The sequence below is a fragment of the Oncorhynchus gorbuscha genome, linkage group LG04, assembly GCF_021184085.1.
Source record: "Oncorhynchus gorbuscha isolate QuinsamMale2020 ecotype Even-year linkage group LG04, OgorEven_v1.0, whole genome shotgun sequence".
Lineage (NCBI taxonomy): Eukaryota > Metazoa > Chordata > Actinopteri > Salmoniformes > Salmonidae > Oncorhynchus > Oncorhynchus gorbuscha.
Window position 1 is genome coordinate 19621215 of NC_060176.1, and position 20019 is coordinate 19641233.

The 20019-nt window shown below is 45.8% G+C and overlaps 1 protein-coding gene across 5 annotated transcripts in view; it reads left to right on the plus strand.

Annotated features, from left to right (window-relative positions):
- Positions 1 to 20019, plus strand: part of LOC124033806 (SH2 domain-containing adapter protein F-like) — a 126669-nt gene that overhangs the window by 88814 nt on the left and 17836 nt on the right. For 3 of the 5 annotated variants that reach the window (XM_046346145.1, XM_046346144.1, XM_046346146.1), the window contains 2 exons: positions 18534 to 18711; positions 18913 to 19032. In XM_046346145.1, the coding sequence (XP_046202101.1) occupies positions 18534 to 18711; positions 18913 to 19032 (298 nt within the window). Of the gene's footprint in view, positions 1 to 8609; positions 8775 to 18533; positions 18712 to 18912; positions 19033 to 20019 lie in introns of all 5 variants that reach the window. The other 2 variants (XM_046346142.1, XM_046346143.1) reach the window with 1 other exon arrangement.

Sequence of the window (20019 nt, forward strand, 5' to 3'; positions counted from 1 at the left end):
AATTGTTTGCATTTTAAACTCCCATTTGCATAGATGAATAATGATATTGTTCACTTCAGATTTCCTCGTGGTTTCCAGCCCGATTGAAGATGCCCCCATAGATGCTGTTTATATTTAGACGGTTGTATGCGGAATTAAAGTGTCAGCATGAAATATTAATGTTTAATGAAGAAAAATGCACCCCCCCCCCCACAAATAGTGGAGAGTGGGTGTATACGGCGTATTAAACCAGACCCATAATGTAGATACCTTTATCTGTCTCTAGCTGAACACTGTCATCTGAATAAAGCACTGTTTCTCTTCATTAGAGCTTTCTAAAGGACAGACCTGTAATGCTGCCTGTATGTAAACCACCTCCTCTCCTTAGCTGTCCCTACCGCGTGGGGCTGCCTGCCTCCCTGCCTAGTGCATCCACACATACAGTACATGTTGGTTTTACAGGTCCTCACTTCTTATTCACTGTTGGGTTATCTCTTGACAGATATGCAATGGAATGTAAATTCCCTCCCTTGTTTGTGTTGGGAGGTTGTGTACATGCCGTTCGGTTAATCACTCATCCTCGCTGCTCCTTTCCCCTCGGGAAGGGGGACTTTGTGATGGATGAGACGGAGGGTTGAGGAGTGAGGAAGATCCATTAAAATGTGACCATATGAAGAGAGCCTCTGTGTGATCGGTGTTGGTGTGTGGTGGGGGATTTTGTGCGGTGAGGGCTTGTGGGGGTGCGGGTATACACACTTGCATGTGTATGTACTGTGTGTGTGTGTGTATCCATGTTTAATATGCACACCACACACACTAATAAACCCAGACGTTGAACAGGCAGCCATTGGAAATCTGAGTAGTGCCTCATTGTGTCTGTCTCGAGAGCCTGTACTTAATCTGTAGGCCCTGTTGCTGGCTGTTAAACACCATTAACTTGGCTGCTAGCCAGCGTAACCCAGTGCACTTACTGCAGGCGAGATAACAGGAGATGCTGTCAGAGCCCTAAGCCAGGTCCTGAGCAGCAACACACCGCTTTATGGGTTTTTAATGACTCTTCAAGGACTTAATGACCCAGAGAAATCTGAAGCGCAAAACTCTTCTATTCTTAAGTAAATCAGTGAATCAGTTTTGTTCCAGTAGTAATTGCTGCATTGTGTTTGAAGAGTTGTTGGTGAGCCTAATCCATGCCTTGGCCCCATGGTTCTGTCTCGCTCTGTGAAAGACCTGTCCCCTGTGATGGCCTGTCACTCCTCAGTGCTCCACAGCCCCCTCGGTCTGGCCTTCCCTCTGCTGCACCACCGCTGATAACCTCCTTGACAGGCCTCTTTCATGAGCCTCAAATGGCTCCACTGCCTTTCAATGTGCAGCACTCTGCCTGTTATCTTTCACTCACACACGTTGGCCACCCAGCCCTAACCCCCACCTCCTCTCCCCCTGCACAGAGCGGACGCTCTGCCAACCTGACCGTAGCTCTGCTCTCCCCTGGGAGCCCCGCTGGATGGCCAGCTGTGAGTCTAGGCAGAACGGGCACGCTGTCATTCCCCTCCATCACTCGCTCGCTCACCTCCACTTTCATATTTAATAGGAACAGATTCTCTTCTTCACAACGGATAAGTGGTGGGATAGAGGGAGGTGGATGGTGATGCGATGGATACAACGTGCATTTCCTATGAGGTGGCATTTGGCGGTTTCTTCCACAATGAGCCGTGAACTACTAGCTTCTGGTGATGGTGATATGAGAGCATCTGCAAAAGCAATTTTTGTTTTTCTGAGCTCTCCTCCAGCTCCTAATAAATTCCATAAATATTGTAATCTAGCAACTTATTTTGAATATGCACGCAATTAGCAGGGCAAATGAAGCAGAACTAAATGAAATGGCACAAGTGGGCCAGTGATTTATGTGGTATCGCTGTTTACACTGATGAAGTAGTGCTGCCTAATTAAAAGGACAAGGTAAACAAAAACATGTTGTAGAGACGTTTAAAAAAAAGTTGTCTAGAGCTTTATGGAATGTCTTTGGGCTCTCCCTCTCTCTCTTTCTCTGCATCTCTGTTTCTCACTCTCTTTATCACCCGTCAATACTGGCACAAGACCGAACACACCACGTGACACAGTACCAGAATGTCACATGACTTGCCAGAAATTCACACACCACAGAGCTGTCAGGGCAGGATGATGTCACAGGAAGCTATGTCATTGTGTCTTTCTGTTCCTGTCATCGCCGTTATATTCTGAGAGTCCAACAAGTCCTGGCTCTGGCCAATGTTCAGTCAATTGGATGTTTGAAGTTTTGTGGATTTAGAATGGGATTGCACCCAACAGGTTAACTTCCCTCCTAAAATGCTCTTTCCCTCTGTGTGTCAACAGAATGTTTTGTGTACCGACATGGGCAAAGCTTATGTAATAGACAGATGGTGTATTGGTGAAATACCTCTTAAACACCAGTCATGTAGAGATATCGACAAGTCCTGTACATACAGTAGTCATGATGATCTGTGTGTATGGTATACCTAGTGGTTAAATTGGTATTTGGGGGATGGTCCCTAGTCACTTGTCCAGAGGTTGGGGGGGATATGATATATATATATATAAAGTGCTGATTTCATGAACTGAAATAAAAGATCCCATAAATGTTCAAAAACAATATTTCTCTCAGATTTTGTGCACATTTGTTTACGTCCCTGTTAGTGAGCATTTTATCCTTTTGTCAAGTTAATCCATTCACCTGACAGGTGGGAGGGAGGTATTTCTGTCTGTAATAAAGCCCTTTTGTGGGGAAAAAATATATTCTGATTGGCTGGGCCTGGCTTCCCAGTGGGTGGGCCTATGCACTTCCAGGTCCACATGTGGCTGTGCCCCTGCCCAGTGTTGTGAAATCTATAGATTAGGGCCTAATGATTTTTTTTCAATTGACTGATTTCCCTATATGAACTGTTGCATGTTGCGTCTAAACATCTTGTTGCTAGTTACAGCAACATTATGACTTGAATGTCCCCCCCAAAAACATTCTACTGTCACTCAGCCAAACAAGGATGACGTACTGTGAATATAATGTCGACCTACCTATTACACCTGACCCGTGTTACATTTAGCCCCGCCCTTCCCTATGCATTCAATGCCATTTGGTGCTCGCTAACGCGTATAAACCATCCATCTGCTCGCTAACGCACATAAACCATCCATCTGCTCGCTAACGGCGCGGCCCACGCTTGGATTGCGTCCTACCTGACAGGTCGCTCCTACCAGGTGGCGTGGCGAGAATCTGTCTCCTCACCACGCGCTCTCACCACTGGTGTCCCCCAGGGCTCTGTTCTAGGCCCTCTCCTATTCTCGCTATACACCAAGTCACTTGGCTCTGTCATAACCTCACATGGTCTCTCCTATCATTGCTATGCAGACGACACACAATTAATCTTCTCCTTTCCCCCTTCTGATGACCAGGTGGCGAATCGCATCTCTGCATGTCTGGCAGACATATCAGTGTGGATGACGGATCACCACCTCAAGCTGAACCTCGGCAAGACGGAGCTGCTCTTCCTCCCGGGGAAGGACTGCCCGTTCTATGATCTCGCCATCACGGTTGACAACTCCATTGTGTCCTCCTCCCAGAGCGCTAAGAACCTTGGCGTGATCCTGGACAACACCCTGTCGTTCTCAACTAACATCAAGGCGGTGGCCCGTTCCTGTAGGTTCATGCTCTACAACATCCGCAGAGTACAACCCTGCCTCACACAGGAAGCGGCGCAGGTCCTAATCCAGGCACTTGTCATCTCCCGTCTGGATTACTGCAACTCGCTGTTGGCTGGGCTCCCTGCCTGTGCCATTAAACCCCTACAACTCATCCAGAACGCCGCAGCCCGTCTGGTGTTCAACCTTCCCAAGTTCTCTCACGTCACCCCACTCCTCCGCTCTCTCCACTGGCTTCCAGTTGAAGCTCGCATCCGCTAAAAGACCATGGTGCTTGCCTACGGAGCTGTGAGGGGAACGGCACCTCAGTACCTCCAGGCTCTGATCAGGCCCTACAACCAAACAAGGGCACTGCGTTCATCCACCTCTGGCCTGCTCGCCTCCCTACCACTGAGGAAGTACAGCTCCTGCTCAGCCCAGTCAAAACTGTTCGCTGCTCTGGCCCCCCAATGGTGGAACAAACTCCCTCACGACGCCAGGACAGCGGAGTCAATCACCACCTTCCGGAGACACCTGAAACCCCACCTCTTTAAGGAATACCTAGGATAGGATAAGTAATCCCTCTCACCCCCCCCCTTTAAGATTTAGATGCACTATTGTAAAGTGACTGTTCCACTGGATGTCATAAGGTGAATGCACCAATTTGTAAGTCGCTCTGGATAAGAGCGTCTGCTAAATGACTTAAATGTAAATGTAAATGTCTAACGCACATAAACCATCCATCTGCTCGCGAACGCACATAAACCATCCATCTGCTCGCTAACGCACATAAACCATCCATCTGCTCGCTAACGCACATAAACCATCCATCTGCTCGCTAACGCACATAAACCATCCATCTGCTCGCTAACGCACATAAACCATCCATCTGCTCAAAACTCCGGTCCTAAAACGGTGCATTTGACTCATTTATTGGATTTGAGAAACAAGTGTAGCCTACTAACACTAGAAAGCTCAGTGATGCTCCTCTTTTAACAGTGGCCATCAACTGCTTTCAAAGGGTGCTTTTTGTTTCCCCCCGCGACTTCATTTAGAACGCTGTAGGCTTCAGTGACTGGCGTGAATGCTCCTTGAGAGGAATATTATTTTCTCGCATAGAATGCAACAGGCTGAACAATTGAATAGGTAAACTATTCTACTATGGGGTTGTCAGAGTTTGTTGTTGCTTAGCCTACTTGTGTTGTTGGCTGTAGAAAATTAAATGTAGACCACAGCTTTTTCATTAGATAATTCAAATAGGCTAACGGAATGTACCGGGTCTCAGCTCCACCTGGCTCTCATTTGGATCATAGGTGCCTGGTCTCGGCCCGGTAGGACCCGGCACAATTGAACCCATGTGCATACCCACATGAAAAAATACTAGTTTACTAGGCTAAAATATACTACAGTACTTACTATAGCTTTCTATAATAAACTGTAGTATACTGTGGAATACTATACACCGTGGTATCCCTCAATCATGTGTAATACTTACTATGGCATTTTGTAGTGAACTGTAGTACTACAGCATTCTCTGCAGCAACAAAAAAACACTGTAGCCAATACTATAGTAATGTTCCCAAAAGCACTACAGTCTGCAAAACACTACAGTTTTTAAAAACTATACTGCAATTCAGTAGCCTTGTTAGAGTGTGCACCTTGAGATTGGAAGGTTGGGAGTTTGATCCCTGGCCTAGTGATACCAAAGACCAAAATGGTACCCGATGAGTCTCTAAGGAGATAGATTGGGAGTAAGGCCCTGCGTTATAGACTAGTGTCCTGTCCAGGAGGTGTACTTGTACATCAAGCTGCCCGTGCTCCTGCTCCTATGAGCCATTACGACTCGCCAATGCTTGTGCAAGGATATTTACTATATACTACAGTGTTTAATTTGCATATACCCTGCTCAATCCCCTCCCTCATATCCCAATTTGTGCCACCAATAAGTGAGAAACGTACATGCCAAGTATAGACCGTATATTGTGTTCCCTACAGGTGACAGAAAAGAGCAGAAGCTTGAACTATATGTTCAAACCTCAATACAACCTTCCTTCAGGTTATGGAACATTTGCTCAGTAGGTTTCCTCAAGCATCTGCAAAAACAGTACATTAATTGCTTTAGTATATACTACAGTTATTTTACTACAGTATGTATACTATAGTTAACTAGCATTTATACTGTAGCGTACTGTAGTATTTACAGTTAACTAAAGTGAATACTACATTTGTCAGCAAAAACACTACAGTGAATAATATAGTATTTTTTTCATGTGGGTCTGCTGCTTCTATCCGATATGCCCTGGAGAAATCAACATTCATCCTGACTGAGAGATAAGGTCCTGAAAATTAGTAGAATGGACTGTATAATAGTAGAGAGACTCTGTGAGACAGTGTAGAGCAGAGTAAACCCCAGGGGGTTTTGTTAGAATGGGGTGAGCTGGGCTCTTTATCTTCCTCATAATGCTCAGGGCACCTCCACTGTCACGGAGTCCCACGGGATGTCATACTGAGTAAGTGAGCAACCTTCTACTCACGATTCACCTCTTCCCAAAGCAAAACACATGGATCACTGTGGGGACATGTCACTGGTGAGGCAGTGCCAACTAAAGGACCTGACGCCTGTCTGTGCCAGCCCAGTCATACACACACAGACCGTTCTATCTGGCACACAGTACTGCGCCGTATGTGTGACTTGGATAGGCTGTGGATAGAGGCTCCAGAGATGTTTGAGTGCAAATGTCTTTGTGCATTCTCTGCTGTGTTTCAGCCTCTCTCATCACCTCAGCCTGAAGAATTAGGATGATGAATTGGCCCCCATTGCTCCCCAGTCCCAGGCAGGTCACTTCACACTGTGTCTCAGAGCAACGCGTCAAGGCCTTAAGATGCACTCATCCGTGCCGCAACATAACATCCAAGTCAAAATGTATTCAGAAAAGGCCCCTTGGGCTGACAGCAAATTGAAACAGGTTATAGGGTAAGGGAGAATCAGACACCTGGAGGTTTGAAGACCGCCACTGTACTTCTGCCACTTGAATCAGTTTACCTTTCTTTTAGAAGTGGCTGTGTGAACGCTCACCTACACTATTGCACTGTGTAGAGCTAAGCTGAGACCGACCTGTAAGAGTGGGCTTTTCATCCCCAGAGCAAGGCTGCGTAACACTGCAACGCCTGCTACTCCCAAAACAATTACATGCTAACCTGAAATGAGAATTAGACTTTTAATCGCTCAGCGGTTGAGGCATCCCAAGGCAGGAAGTTATTATATTAGCTGCTAGTGCTCTGACCTTTGTCCCAACCCTATACCTCGGTCTTATTTGCCTTAGTCTGAGAACCAGGGATAACTCTCTCTCCTATTGGCTGTCATAGTGAGGAAAGGACACCATCCTTGGTGAGGACACCATTAAAGTAAGGAAACTTCATTCCGAGAACACCATTCATAGTAAGGACTCCATCCTCAAGTGAGCCCTTGTCATATCAACAGTCCTGCAGCCACATTACTCTCACCCTGCCACAACAGCAGGCTGAGTTATTTCATTGCTTGTCCAAAATAATATTCTGTTTTCCCTCTTCATCTGCAGAGATGATTTCTCCCCTCCTCATTAGCATGTTCTGCACCCCAGCTTTTTCCTGCAGGCCAGAACAAGTCCATAATGTGTCCGTTCAGCTCACAGAATAAAAGCTAGTTTAGCAGCCTATAAAACCTGCCAATAGACAGTAAGCAAACTCCCAGCTTTTTTTTTTCTTTTTCATCAGCAGTGGAAATAGCAGTCACTCCACCTGAGGTGGGTGATTCTACATTAATGACTTACTTGGCATGAGAATAGTAAAGAATTCATTGGAATAGGGGTTGAATGTCATTGTTTTTGAGACAATGGTTAGACCGGAATGTATTTGAGCTAGGCATTCTGTTTTTTTTTTTCTACTTTCAACAATACATCTTACTGCTTCTACTACTATTTTATGAGGGCAATTCAATGATGAAACATAACATCAGGACTCTATTCGTTTATCCAGAGAAGGATGAGACTTGACAGGCAACATGTCATTCCTAGCTGTAGAACTCCCTCCTGCACAGCCAGTCCTGTTTCCCGGTTACTTTATTAGCCACTGCAGCAAACAGACCAGCGGCTCCCTGGTGGATAGGGAAATGCACTCCCCTTCCCGTCCCCTTATTTATCGAGCCTCCTGTGCTATTAAACAAGTGGGCCATTCCCAGTGAAAGATGGGCCGGCGCACCAGCACTCAATTTACTCTGGTAATACCCCCATCTGGACATGGGCGATACATTACTGAGGGGCTCGGTCTGCGGGGTGCCCCCCGCCATTACAGTACAATGGATTCCACTGTGTCAGGCACTAGTAGAGAATCTTGTATGTTGCCCTTTATCTTATTGTGGAGGCAGTTTCCGAGTTTGTAACTCATTTATGAGCCATACCAGAGCTTGTGTTGTCTGTGAGGCTATTGACACGAGCCAAGTCATGATCAGGTCTTTTGATTCTGTGTTTTAAAAGCCTCATTAGTAGCTCTCTTCAGCCACTTTCTATGCTAAACCTGGAGCGTAATTAATGACTCTGACCTGCAGTTGAAAATTCCACTGGTTGACTCCTTGTAAAACGTCAAAGAAACATGTAGAGGCAAAGTGGAGAGGTCAAAGAGCAGAGTCTGTCTCTCTCAGGTAAACTAATACTCCTTCCTTTTCAGTCTTGCTCTCTCCTGGTTTTCCCTGCTGTTCTATTGACTATGCTGTGGTATACTAACCTGACCTGTACCTGTTACTGTCCAGCATTTCTCTTACTCTGCTCTCTTCTGTTTTCCCCTTTCCCCCTCATCTCTCTCTTGATCTTTCTCTGCCTCTATCCCTTTATCTCTCTTGCGTTTTCTCTCTTCTCCCTCTCGCTCTACCTCCCTCTCTTCCACTCCTTCCCTCTTGCTCCCGTCCTGGTGACCTGGGCTGCCTGCAGTAGAGATTAAAGTAATCAAGGATCTGCCGTGGCCCCCTCCTGTTGGTCAGCTCAACCACAGTCCTGCCCTGGTCCTGCTGGAGGGGGTGGAGTCACCCCCCGCTGTGCCCCCCCAGCCAGCCCAGCACTCCCCTGGACACACTGCCTGTGACCAGCACCACCATGGTGGGTTTTGTTGTCCCTGTCCTGTCTGTCCATCCCACCACCATCAGAGAGGCTCACCCAGCACCCCTTACCCCTCATCAACAATGTCCCCTTGCCTCTCTCTCTTGCCATATCCATAACCATATCTAATTTCCATGGCTCATCCTCCTCTTCCTCCTGTTCCCTGGTAGGGTACTGTACTGGTGAACTGTCATTGTCTGTCAAAGTAGAGAAATTGCATGGGTGACAACATACAGTTGTAAGACAGCATTCCATTCACTATGACAACATATGAAAACAGTAACAGCCAGTTTACTGTGTGACCTCATCGAGTGAGGAGGAAGTGATTGATCAGCTCTACAGTATCTTTAAATCAGTTTGACGGTTCACATTATCTCTGTAATAACTGCCCTTTTCCATCTGGATTACATAGGGCAGAAAATCACTATTACTAGCCCGGTTGTGTGGACGAAGGCTCATTACTTTTAATGGTGCTGAATTGCCTTCTGAATGGGTAATTGGAAGTGTAGGTGAACCATAATGCCACTGTCAACATAGGCATAACTGTTCCAAGGCAAGCATCTCCTTGCCCACTGCTCTTTATAGATCATTCTCTCAAACCCTTGATTAAGAACCCATTCAAATCCCAAAGTTTACTACTGTTGGTGAGAACCTCCATGTAGCACAAAGTGTCTGACCTTGTTCTTCTAATGCTCTGTGACCAAATAACAACCCCATTTCCAGACTTCTGGACTTGAGTCACATGACTCGGGACTCGACTTTGACTTGAGACTGATGACTTGAAATGATCTGGCCAGGTTTTGTAACGTGTTGTCACTCATTTTATGGCAACACTCAGCAAGAGACAGTAACCGCAGCATCGGCCTTGCAAAAAAAAAAAGAAATGTGCAACAGATTGTCTAGTGAAACGCACACTTGGCCTTCTGATTGGACCAGCAAACTGTCAATCAACACAGGTCGGGTGCACTAGTGAACATATTTCTGATTTGCTGTACAGCACAAACAGCAAATTGTAGAAAGAGGATTGGCATAATAAATGGTTTGGTGATCAAGAATATTGACTGTTTACTTTGCAAGCTCACCAGGAATGGGGCATCGGGCAACAATTAGACTGACTAGTATAGGCCTACTGGCCATCTGGTTATTTCAAAATTGCTTGACATTGATAATTTACTTTTCAAGCTTGCATTTGTAATTTGTTAAAACAAATGATTACTGTGGCGAGGACACACTATAGTCTCTTCACTTGAGCTCTCCATACTCCCGCCAGCGGAGAGTGCTTTGTTTTCTTGCTTTCACACGTTTAAATGCATATGTGCTAAATCTGTATTCCATATATAATCCTACTGTGTTTGCTGGCGTTTCATCATTCCGTCCTGTACCGTTTATTGCTACACTTGTTTGATACGATCCATTTTCCTTTGTCATACCATTTCTTACCCTCTGAGTGGGCGCAATGTTTATTGTGCACATGAACGTTCGCAAGAATCCTGTGGTAGAAGTTCTGTTTATTTAATTCAATGTATGGATTCTTTTGTTCATATTTCTCGGGTTATGTCCGAGTTCCGTGTGTGTCCTACTGTATGTCTCTGTCATTCTGGTTGTGTGCAATAGGAGCGTGCCCCAGTGCGCATAGAAAAGGCTGCCAGTGCGCATAGAAAAGGCTGCCAGTGCGCATAGAAAAGGCTGCCAGTGCGCATAGAAAAGGCTGCCAGTGCGCATAGAAAAGGCTGCCAGTGCGCATAGAAAAGGCTGCCAGTGCGCATAGAAAAGGCTGCCAGTGCGCATAGAAAAGGCTGCCAGTGCGCATAGAAAAGGCTGCCAGTGCGCATGGAAAAGGCTGCCAGTGCGCATAGAAAAGGCTGCCAGTGCGCATAGAAAAGGCTGCCAGTGCGCATAGAAAAGGCTGCCAGTGCGCATAGAAAAGGCTGCCAGTGCGCATAGAAAAGGCTGCCAGTGCGCATAGAAAAGGCTGCCAGTGCGCATAGAAAAGGCTGCCAGTGCGCATAGAAAAGGCTGCCAGTGCGCATAGAAAAGGCTGCCAGTGCGCATAGAAAAGGCTGCCAGTGCGCATAGAAAAGGCTGCCAGTGCGCATAGAAAAGGCTGCCAGTGCGCATAGAAAAGGCTGCCAGTGCGCATAGAAAAGGCTGCCAGTGCGCATAGAAAAGGCTGCCAGTGCGCATAGAAAAGGCTGCCAGTGCGCATAGAAAAGGCTGAGACGTTGAATAAGATGCATTATTTTCTCATGTATGAATGGTGATGAAGTTAATAATCACCAAGTCTGATTAAAACAAATGTACAAATGTTGGAATGGATGTGGAAATTGCTTTTTACATTGTAGAACTAGTTTATTGGTTGTAATTGCCAATTGGGTAATTGTATGGGCCTGGGAGGGGTCAAGTGCTGATATGTGTACCTGTTTGAGCTCCTGTTAGATGGATTCGATTTGGTTTCTCAAGGGGAGGCTGTACTGTCTTGCCCGCTACCTATGTCCGTTCAGATAGGACAGCTTATGCCTCATACAGAAGCTATTTCCTTTGGACTGTGTATATTTGGTAACTCTACTTGTGTATTTGTATGATATGGGCTTTCACCATTGGATCACTGAGACCTGTAAAATAAATCTACCCTCTGAGCACGTCAACCTGCCTTGCATTCTGCTGATGTCACACCCTCACGACTGCTACAAGATCCCTATTTTACAATTACATCGTGTTGTAGACAAATTTATTAAAAGGGCTGTCTGGTAGCCTCAGTAAATAGACAAAGATTTGCAGTCATTGCATGCATAGATGCATTTTTAACTTGACTTTTTTTTTTTTTTTTTAAACGTGTCAACTTGACTTCCTCTTAGAATGCACGACTTGGGCTTGACTCGAGACTCGACCCATTCTACTTGAGACTCACTTGAGACATGGACATTGTGACTTGAGACTTGCTTGTGATTCGGTTAATAGTGTCTTGGTCCATTTCCTATTATGAAGCCTCTGTGTGTTTGCCAATGTTTGCAGCTTTTCCACAGCTCTACAATCAGTAGCTAATTATCCAGGGAGAGAGAGAGAGGCGAGGGGCCATGTGTAGCAGAACTAATACTCAGGCTGAGGCTCTGTACTCCCCTGGTAGTGTAGAGAGGGTGTACTACTGCAGAGAGTCCTTCATACTGTTCTATCCATTCCAACCAGTACAATGAGCCATCCTCCACCAGAGAGCGTGCCTGTAAAATGAGCTGGCTGTGTTCTGAGGGTAAGGACAGGGCAGATGTCTGATTTATGCCCCATAATGCCTTGGGAATGGCTCCACTTCCCCCATGCATGGGATATGAGTGGGTTTTAGTGTGGCGTCTGGCTGAAAGAGGATCCTCTCTCTGTCTGAACTCCCACCACATCACATGGGTCAGATGTTGGATATAGAGACTGGGGGTGGAGGGTCTCTGACCTTTCTGTGCGTACAATTGCAGGCCTCTCACCTCCTGTCACCTCTGGCTACAGGCAGGCCTCCACTCAAACAGGAGGACAGAGTAGGTAGAAGTTGTTCCTTTACCACTGACACAGGGTCGGATGTTTGACATCCTCCTAATGGTTCAAGTTGAGTGTAGGGTTATTCATCTGATCCTAGAACTGTTGTTAGTGGCAAAAGCCATGTCTCCTCCTGGCCGTAACCAGGTCTCCAGGTTACAAGTGTTACCAGGGCCATTATGATTAGCTGTGTGATTATGGACCTGGATGGAACACTGCCCAGTACAGCCGAACAGAACCTGTCTCACCAGTTCAACATCATTATCATATTTAAATATTGTCTGACAGCCGTGACAGTAAAGATATTACATCTGCATATAAATAGAAGACAGTCCTTTGTCTGGATGTAATGAAGAGCTTTTGCCTTTGTTTTCTGATGTGAATTGATTGTCTGGGTGTTCAGGCCATTCTCTTACCTTCTCGTCCCTTTGTCTCACTGGAATACAAAACAATGTAATTAAAAGATATCCAGATTTCATTTTTGTTCAAGGAATCTGCGGGCTTTTAAGCCTTTGGAGGATTGTTCCTTTGTTTTTGGGAAGACTCGTCGGAATACGTTTTGGGATTACCTAGAAAAATAACGTGCCTTGATGTTGAACTCGTCAGAGAATAAGACCAGTGGGCTCAGCAAATGTGTTTCTACATAATCCTTTCAGCAGATCCTACTGGACTTCCCCTGGATGTCAACAGAAAGCAGGGGTTTTACAAGCTGCTCGTTCTCTCCCATGGCCTTGTATGGTTTTATGGTTTGATGCTCACAATGTGCCATGCATTTCAATGAGCCTTCAAACCTGTTAATCATTTCACACGTCAAGCTGGAAATCTTAATTGTAACCCTATAATACAGCAGTAGATCTCCAGCTTTCCCCACTGACCAGTGAACTCACTCTTTTGATGGAAGTACCATTAGTAAATGAGAATGAATTAGCTGGCTTAATTAGTAAATGTGCTGTGTGGAAGGTGGGTGGTTGTCTCAGTGAGAGGAGGAAGTAGCGAGTGGTTTTCAGCTTGCTGGATTCCTTCGTCGCTCTATCTCGGCTCTGCTTTGGTCTAGGCATGTTCTGGTCCTCTCTAGATGTCCCTTTGACCCTTTGTGGCCAATCAGCTCCCTCTCTCCATCTCCCTCCCTCCATCCCTGCAGCCTGTGTTTTGTTGGGAGCCTGTAGAGATAGGTGGAAGGCTGGAGAGGGTGGGCCCTTCAACCATCCATCACCGTCTGCCTGACAGTTCAATCTGATACCTAGATTCCATTTGCTCTGCTTTACACGCCACAATACAGGTCGTGTAGACAGGCTGGCAGACACACACACAGAATGGTGTGTGTGTGCGTCCGCGTGGGTCCTTCCCATCACTCTAACTGCCCCCCAGGGCTCATTACCTGTGTGCCAATCCTCTCTTCAACCTCCTCTTGTCCGTCCTGAGTGTGAGCAGTGGAGAATGAAAGGGAATAAGTTTGGGCTACGTATTGCCAGGAAACAGCCAAACTATAATACCGCTGCAGCTCCAGCTATTGTGGGGTGAGACGGTTGGCAATCATAGAAGACACATGCTCTTCACACTCAAACAAATAAAATGGTCGCTTTTTTTGTTGTTGTTAGTGGCTCACTCCTTTAGTAATGCCTCTTTGAAGCTGTCTGCGTTGCCTCTGAAAAGGCCTGTTCTGACGGTAGAGGTTGAGTGGTGAATGCCGCTGAGGATTGCCATTCACTCTGCCGAGGTGGAGTCAAAAGCAAGAACAATCGTTTAATCACACTGAGCTGGTTCCTCGTGGATCTGATGTTACTGTAGATGTCAGAGTTTAATTGAGGTGTTTAGGAATTAGTATTAGGCATAATTACAGTGGGATTGAGAGCTCTGAATAGGGCTCAGGTGAACGTCAGTCTAAACTATCACCATCAAACCAATAATAACAGACTTTAGTGTTGGTTCATATTCCTTCATAGCCGTAGACCTGGAATGGAGACAGACATTTGCCAATGTCATGTACTGGTATGTGATAGCTGATAGCATCAAGGACGTGTTCTGTCTGCCACAGTGATGACAAATAGCTGACCGAAAGTTTCCTCAAATGGGAACTCCTCGTGTTCTGATAATACTCTGACATTCACAAACACATACTGACACACTCATATAGCACACACCAACACACACACTTATACGTTCAGAGCACAGGAGGCTGGTGACACCTTAATTGGGGGGGACGGGCTCATGGTAAAGCCTGGAGCGGAATTAGTGGAATGGTATCAAACACATGGCTTCCAGGTGTTTGATGTCGTTCCGGCCATTTATTATGAGCCATCCTCCCCTCTGTAGCCTCCACTGTTTCAGAGATACAGCGGACATTTATTTTTTTATAGAGATAGGGTTTTGTTTCATTAAAGAGGAAACACAATATATAGACTACAGCAGTCCCTCTCCTGCTGTCTCCTCCTGTGACATTATTGCACAGACGTACACTCAGGGGAAGGTTTGCTGCAGAGCTACAGATTGGCTGTGTCCTGGCTGACAGGGTGAGGGGCTGCACACACGCATCTTTTCCCACCCGGTCAGTCTCCATGGAAACCCTATCTCTCACACATACATTAAACATATATGGATCAGACTTGTACGGTTTACAGAAACCGATTTGTGAGAATATATCCTCCATATTTGACTTTTATTTAACAATGGAGATTAGCAAAGCAAATAATTTTGCCTCATTTATACTGTACAATGTGTGTCACCTTTAGACTCAACTATGTATTCGTGCTATAAACTGTATCATTATCATTTTGTATAGCCAAGCCATGGGACTGTGTTTACACAGGCAGCCCAATTCAGATTTGTTTTTTGTTTTTTTGGCACAAATTGGTATTTTGACCAGTCAGATCTTTAGCCAATTATCTGGGCAAAACATGAGAATTGGGCTGCCTGTTTAAATGAAGCCTTATTCTATTAAATAAAATAAATACTTATTCACATGAACAATAGAAATTAGGTTAAGGGGAGCCCCTGGTGGTCACTGGTGGAACACCATGATCATGTATGTATGATGTAGCTTTTTCCAGTGGTAGGCACATGCTGTGCATGCTTCAGTGATGCTCAGAATAGGTTTCTGCTGTTCAGTATGTAGCTTAGCATCAGGCAGAGTTAATTGCTTCTAGTTGTGCATGTCAGGCATTTACACGAGGTTGTTTTCTAGAAGACATCTACATTTATTGATTCATAAAATATAAACAAATGCAACAATTTTAACGATTTTACTGAGTTACAGATCATGTAAGGAAATCCTTCAATTGAAATAAATTAATTAGGCCCTTATCTATGGATTTCACATGACTGGGAATGCAGATATGCATCAGTTGGTCAGACACCTAAAATAAAAGTAGGGTCATGGATCAGAAAACCAGTCAGTATCTGGTGTGAACACCATTTGCCACATGCAGTGCGACACATCTAATTTGCATAGAGTTGATCAGGCTGTTGATTGTGGCCTATGGAATGTTGTCTCACTCCTCTTCAATGGCTGTACGAAATTGCTGGATATTGGCGGGAACTGGAGCATGCTGTCGTGCACGTCGATCCAGAGCATCCCAAATGTGCCAATGTCTTGTGAATATGCAGACCATGGAAGAACTGGGACATTTTCAGCTTCCAGAAATGATGTACGGATTCTCACGACATGGGGTCGTGCATTATCATGCTGAAACATGAGGTGATGGCGGTGGATGAATGGCACGACAATAGGCCTCAGGATCTCGTCACGGTATCTCTGAGCATTCAAATTGACATCGATAAAATACAATTGTGTTTGTTGTGCGCCACTTATACCTGCCCATACCATAACCCCACTGCCACTATGGGGCACTCTGTTCACAATGTTGATATCAGCAAAACGCTGGCCCACACAACGCCATAAACGCTGTCGGCCATGTGCCTGGTACAGTTGAAACTGGGATTCAGCCATGAAGCGTGCCAGTGGCCATCGAATGTGAGCAGTTGTCCACTGAAGTCGGTTACGACAGCGAACTGCAGTCAAGTCAAGACCCTGGTGAGGATGATGAGATGAGCTTCCCTGAGACGGTTTCTGAAAGTTTGTTCAGAAATTATTTGGTTGTGCAAACCCACAGTTTAATCAGCTGTCCAGGTGGCTGGTCTCAGACGATCCCGCAGGTGAAGAAGCCAAATGTGGAGGTCCTGGACTGGCGTGATTACATGGGGTCTGTGGTTGTGAGGCCGGTTAAACGTACTGCCAAATTCTCTAAAATGAAATAGGAGGTGGCTTGTTGTAGAGAAATTAACATTCAATTCACTGGAAACAGCTCTGTTGGACACTCTTGCAGTCAGCATGCCAATTGCACACTCTCTCAAAACTTGAGACTTTTGCTGTGTGACAAAACTGCACAGTAGCCTTTTATTGTCCCCAGCGCAAGGTGTACCTGTGTAATGATCATGCTGTTCAATCAGCTTCTTGATATGCCACACTTGACAGGTGGATGGATTATCTTGGCAAAGGAGAAATGCTCACTATCAGTGATGTAAACAAATTTGTGCTCAACATTTGAAAGAAATAAGCTTTTTGTGCGTATGGAACATTTCTGGGGTCTTTTATTTCAGCTCATGAAACATGCGACCAGCACTTTACATGTTGTGTTTGATACGTTTGTTCAGTGTATAATGGTGGAAGGACTGTAAGGACTCTCAATGTTACAATAGCTTTACAGAAAGTGAAACGCTATCCTTTGACTGGAGGTGTGGTCTAGACTAGACAAGCTTATTCCACCCCTCTCCATTGACATGTTGTGATTCCAGCGGCTCTTGTCTGTCTGTCTGGAGGAGCTATGTCCACTCAGTGAAGTTAAACCCAGGCCTGGAGTGAGATTAGCCCTTGAGATGAGTGGTGGCGGGGGGCATGCAATCACAACTAAGAGTATGCTAAATGAACTGCCTTCATCAGAGGCTCCACGTTTGATGTTGCTCCACTCCTCTTGAAGCCCTAAAGCGGTCTTCAACATTCTGTCAGTGACAGACTGGTAATGTGTTTGATGTTGAAGGGTGACCTCAGTTTATTGCTGGGGTTAGCAAGCGAAGGCAACTGGAGATGGGGCTCTTTCCAAAGGATGGTGTGACATCAACTACAGAAATGACCTGTGGAGTAAAACAGCCCAGTGTCTCTGACCACTGACCACTACCAGGAAGTTCTGAGGTTTCAACTTCTACTCCTGGTCCCCTCCCTCTCACATCAGACTGTGTAAATAGGGAGATTGAGTAGCTTGTTTCTGTTTGGTCTAAAAGCACATCTCTAACTCTGTCAGGGTCGTGTCACGATTTGGATGGATCACCTCCGATCCCCCATCAGGCCGAGCAGCAAAGCCCTGAGAAGTGCCAACTTCCAAAGGAGCCTGTCTATTCTCTAGTTGTTGACCTTGGCACTTTTCAAGGCCTGGCTCAATGATTAACCTGGACAAGTTTGTGCATGTTGTGTTTTCCCTCCTGTCTGGCATTGTGTACACAGTGTGGCTGGATTGATTTCTGTCTCGCTCTGCCTTCATCTGTGAAGTTCCTTGAGGGTGATGTATTGTACAGAGTGGTGCGGTGTGTGTTTAAACACTGAGGCATGGCTGTCTCCTCTCATTAACACGTCTCACTGCAGGACAGCGCAAACAAGCCGGGAAAGACCAGGAGGAATCATGGAAATGAAGTCACAGCGTCCCAGTGTTTCACAGATATGCCTGATGTTTTGAGCACATGCTTCTCTGAACTCAACGCCACTTTAATTGCATTGCTTATAATTGATGAGTGCAGGAAACACAAGATGGATTTCAATGGTCAGATTGTTGAAGCTAGAATCCTTAGTTGCTACTTCCATTTTAGACTTATAATGTCATGAGATATACCCATTGATTCTTGAACAATATAACTTGTAAATGTGTCATGAGCTTAGTTCAGCTGTCGTACCCCATCAGGCTCCAAAATATCAGCTTGTTTTTTACTCTGTTTACAAACTATGTAAACAAACACTGAATAGCCTCAAAACATGGTTAAAACTGTAATTATGATATCATAGATGGTCTGTCCTTGCATCCATAGCTCTATGAATTTGAGTGGTTCCATTTCTCGACGCCCGTCCCTTAGCTTTATACAGAAACTGAGGCGGGGTGTCCAGTGTTCCAAGGCTGATGTTTGAAACGTCTCCAGGACGTCTCTATTGAGATGCTGTTGTATTGTGATGCTCATATCTGGCTGTGTCTCCTTCATTTACAGTCCAGTTTGAAGGGGCGGAGAAGTCCAGAATGTCGCCCACCAGGGAGGGTAAAGGAGGGCGTCCACCCCGCATCCACTCCAGTTGCTGTCTGGTCAACACCAAGATGACCTCTCTGGACCACTGCAGTGCTGCTCTGGGGGAACGCATTGACCCCTCCATGTCCCTGGAGAGCCAATTGTAAGTTATCCTCCCCTACCGTCTTTCCATCCACAGAATTATAATGACTAGTCATTCTATTCCTATGATTCTCTCTATGGATTTGGTGTTGGTTCTTCTGAGGTACAGCTGTGGAGATATTTGATTGTCTTTTGATGTTAGATGAGACACCTTCTCCACTTGAAACTCTGCTATATCCTCCCTCTTCTCTCCACCCTGTAGCTGGTACCATGGAGCGATCAGCAGGACGGATGCAGAGTCTCTGCTGAGGCTGTGTAAGGAGGCCAGCTACCTGGTGAGGAACAGTGAGACCAGCAAGAACGACTTCTCCCTCTCACTCAAGTAAGACCCTTCCCATACACACTGTCCACTACACACAAGTAATCTGTGTGCAGTTGACGACACCCTCTCACACACTAGAGAAGATCCAGCACCTGCTGTGCCTTCAGAGGTATTCATACCTCTTTTGACTTATTCCATATTTTGTTGTAACAGCCTGAATTCAACATTTATTATTTAGATTTAATCCATTTGGATGTATTCCACATAATACCCCATAATAACAAAGTGAAAACATGTTTTCACATATTGAACATGAAATACGGAAACATCTCATGGACCCACAGGTCTTCCTCACCTCCTACCTACCTGCTGACTGTCTCTTCAGTATGGTTATACACATCACCTTTAAGAACCCTGTCCTTCCGACGTGATGCCCTCCCACCTCCACCAGGTAACATCTCTAGCCCCGCGGACTTGCCCAGAACTGAATTCATAATGCCCCCCTAGCTGACCTCAGCGCCCTGACTGTGACCTGTCTCCAGGCCAGCGGAGGGTCCAGGGGACAGGCCCTGGTTGGTTTAGTCTGGTCTGACGTTTAGCTGGAGGGTAGCTTAAAGGGTCTCGCTGCACAGCTGGCATTCACCTCCACAGGGCAGTCACATCCCATCGACTCAGAAGGCTCTGAGGGCTCACACTGCCGCAGGGAGCCAGCCAACTGATGAGAGTCAGCGGGCTGCCATTTCACCGGCACACAGCAATCCCTGTCTGAGAAAAACATTTCACCAGCACACAGCAATCCCTGTCTGAGAAAAACATTTCACCAGCACACAGCAATCCCTGTCTGAGAAAAACATTTCACCGGCACACAGCAATCCCTGTCTGAGAAAAACATTTCACCGGCACACAGCAATCCCTGTCTGAGAAAAACATTTCACCAGCACACAGCAATCCCTGTCTGAGAAAAACATTTCACCGGCACACAGCAATCCCTGTCTGAGAAAAACATTTCACCGGCACACAGCAATCCCTGTCTGAGAAAAACATTTC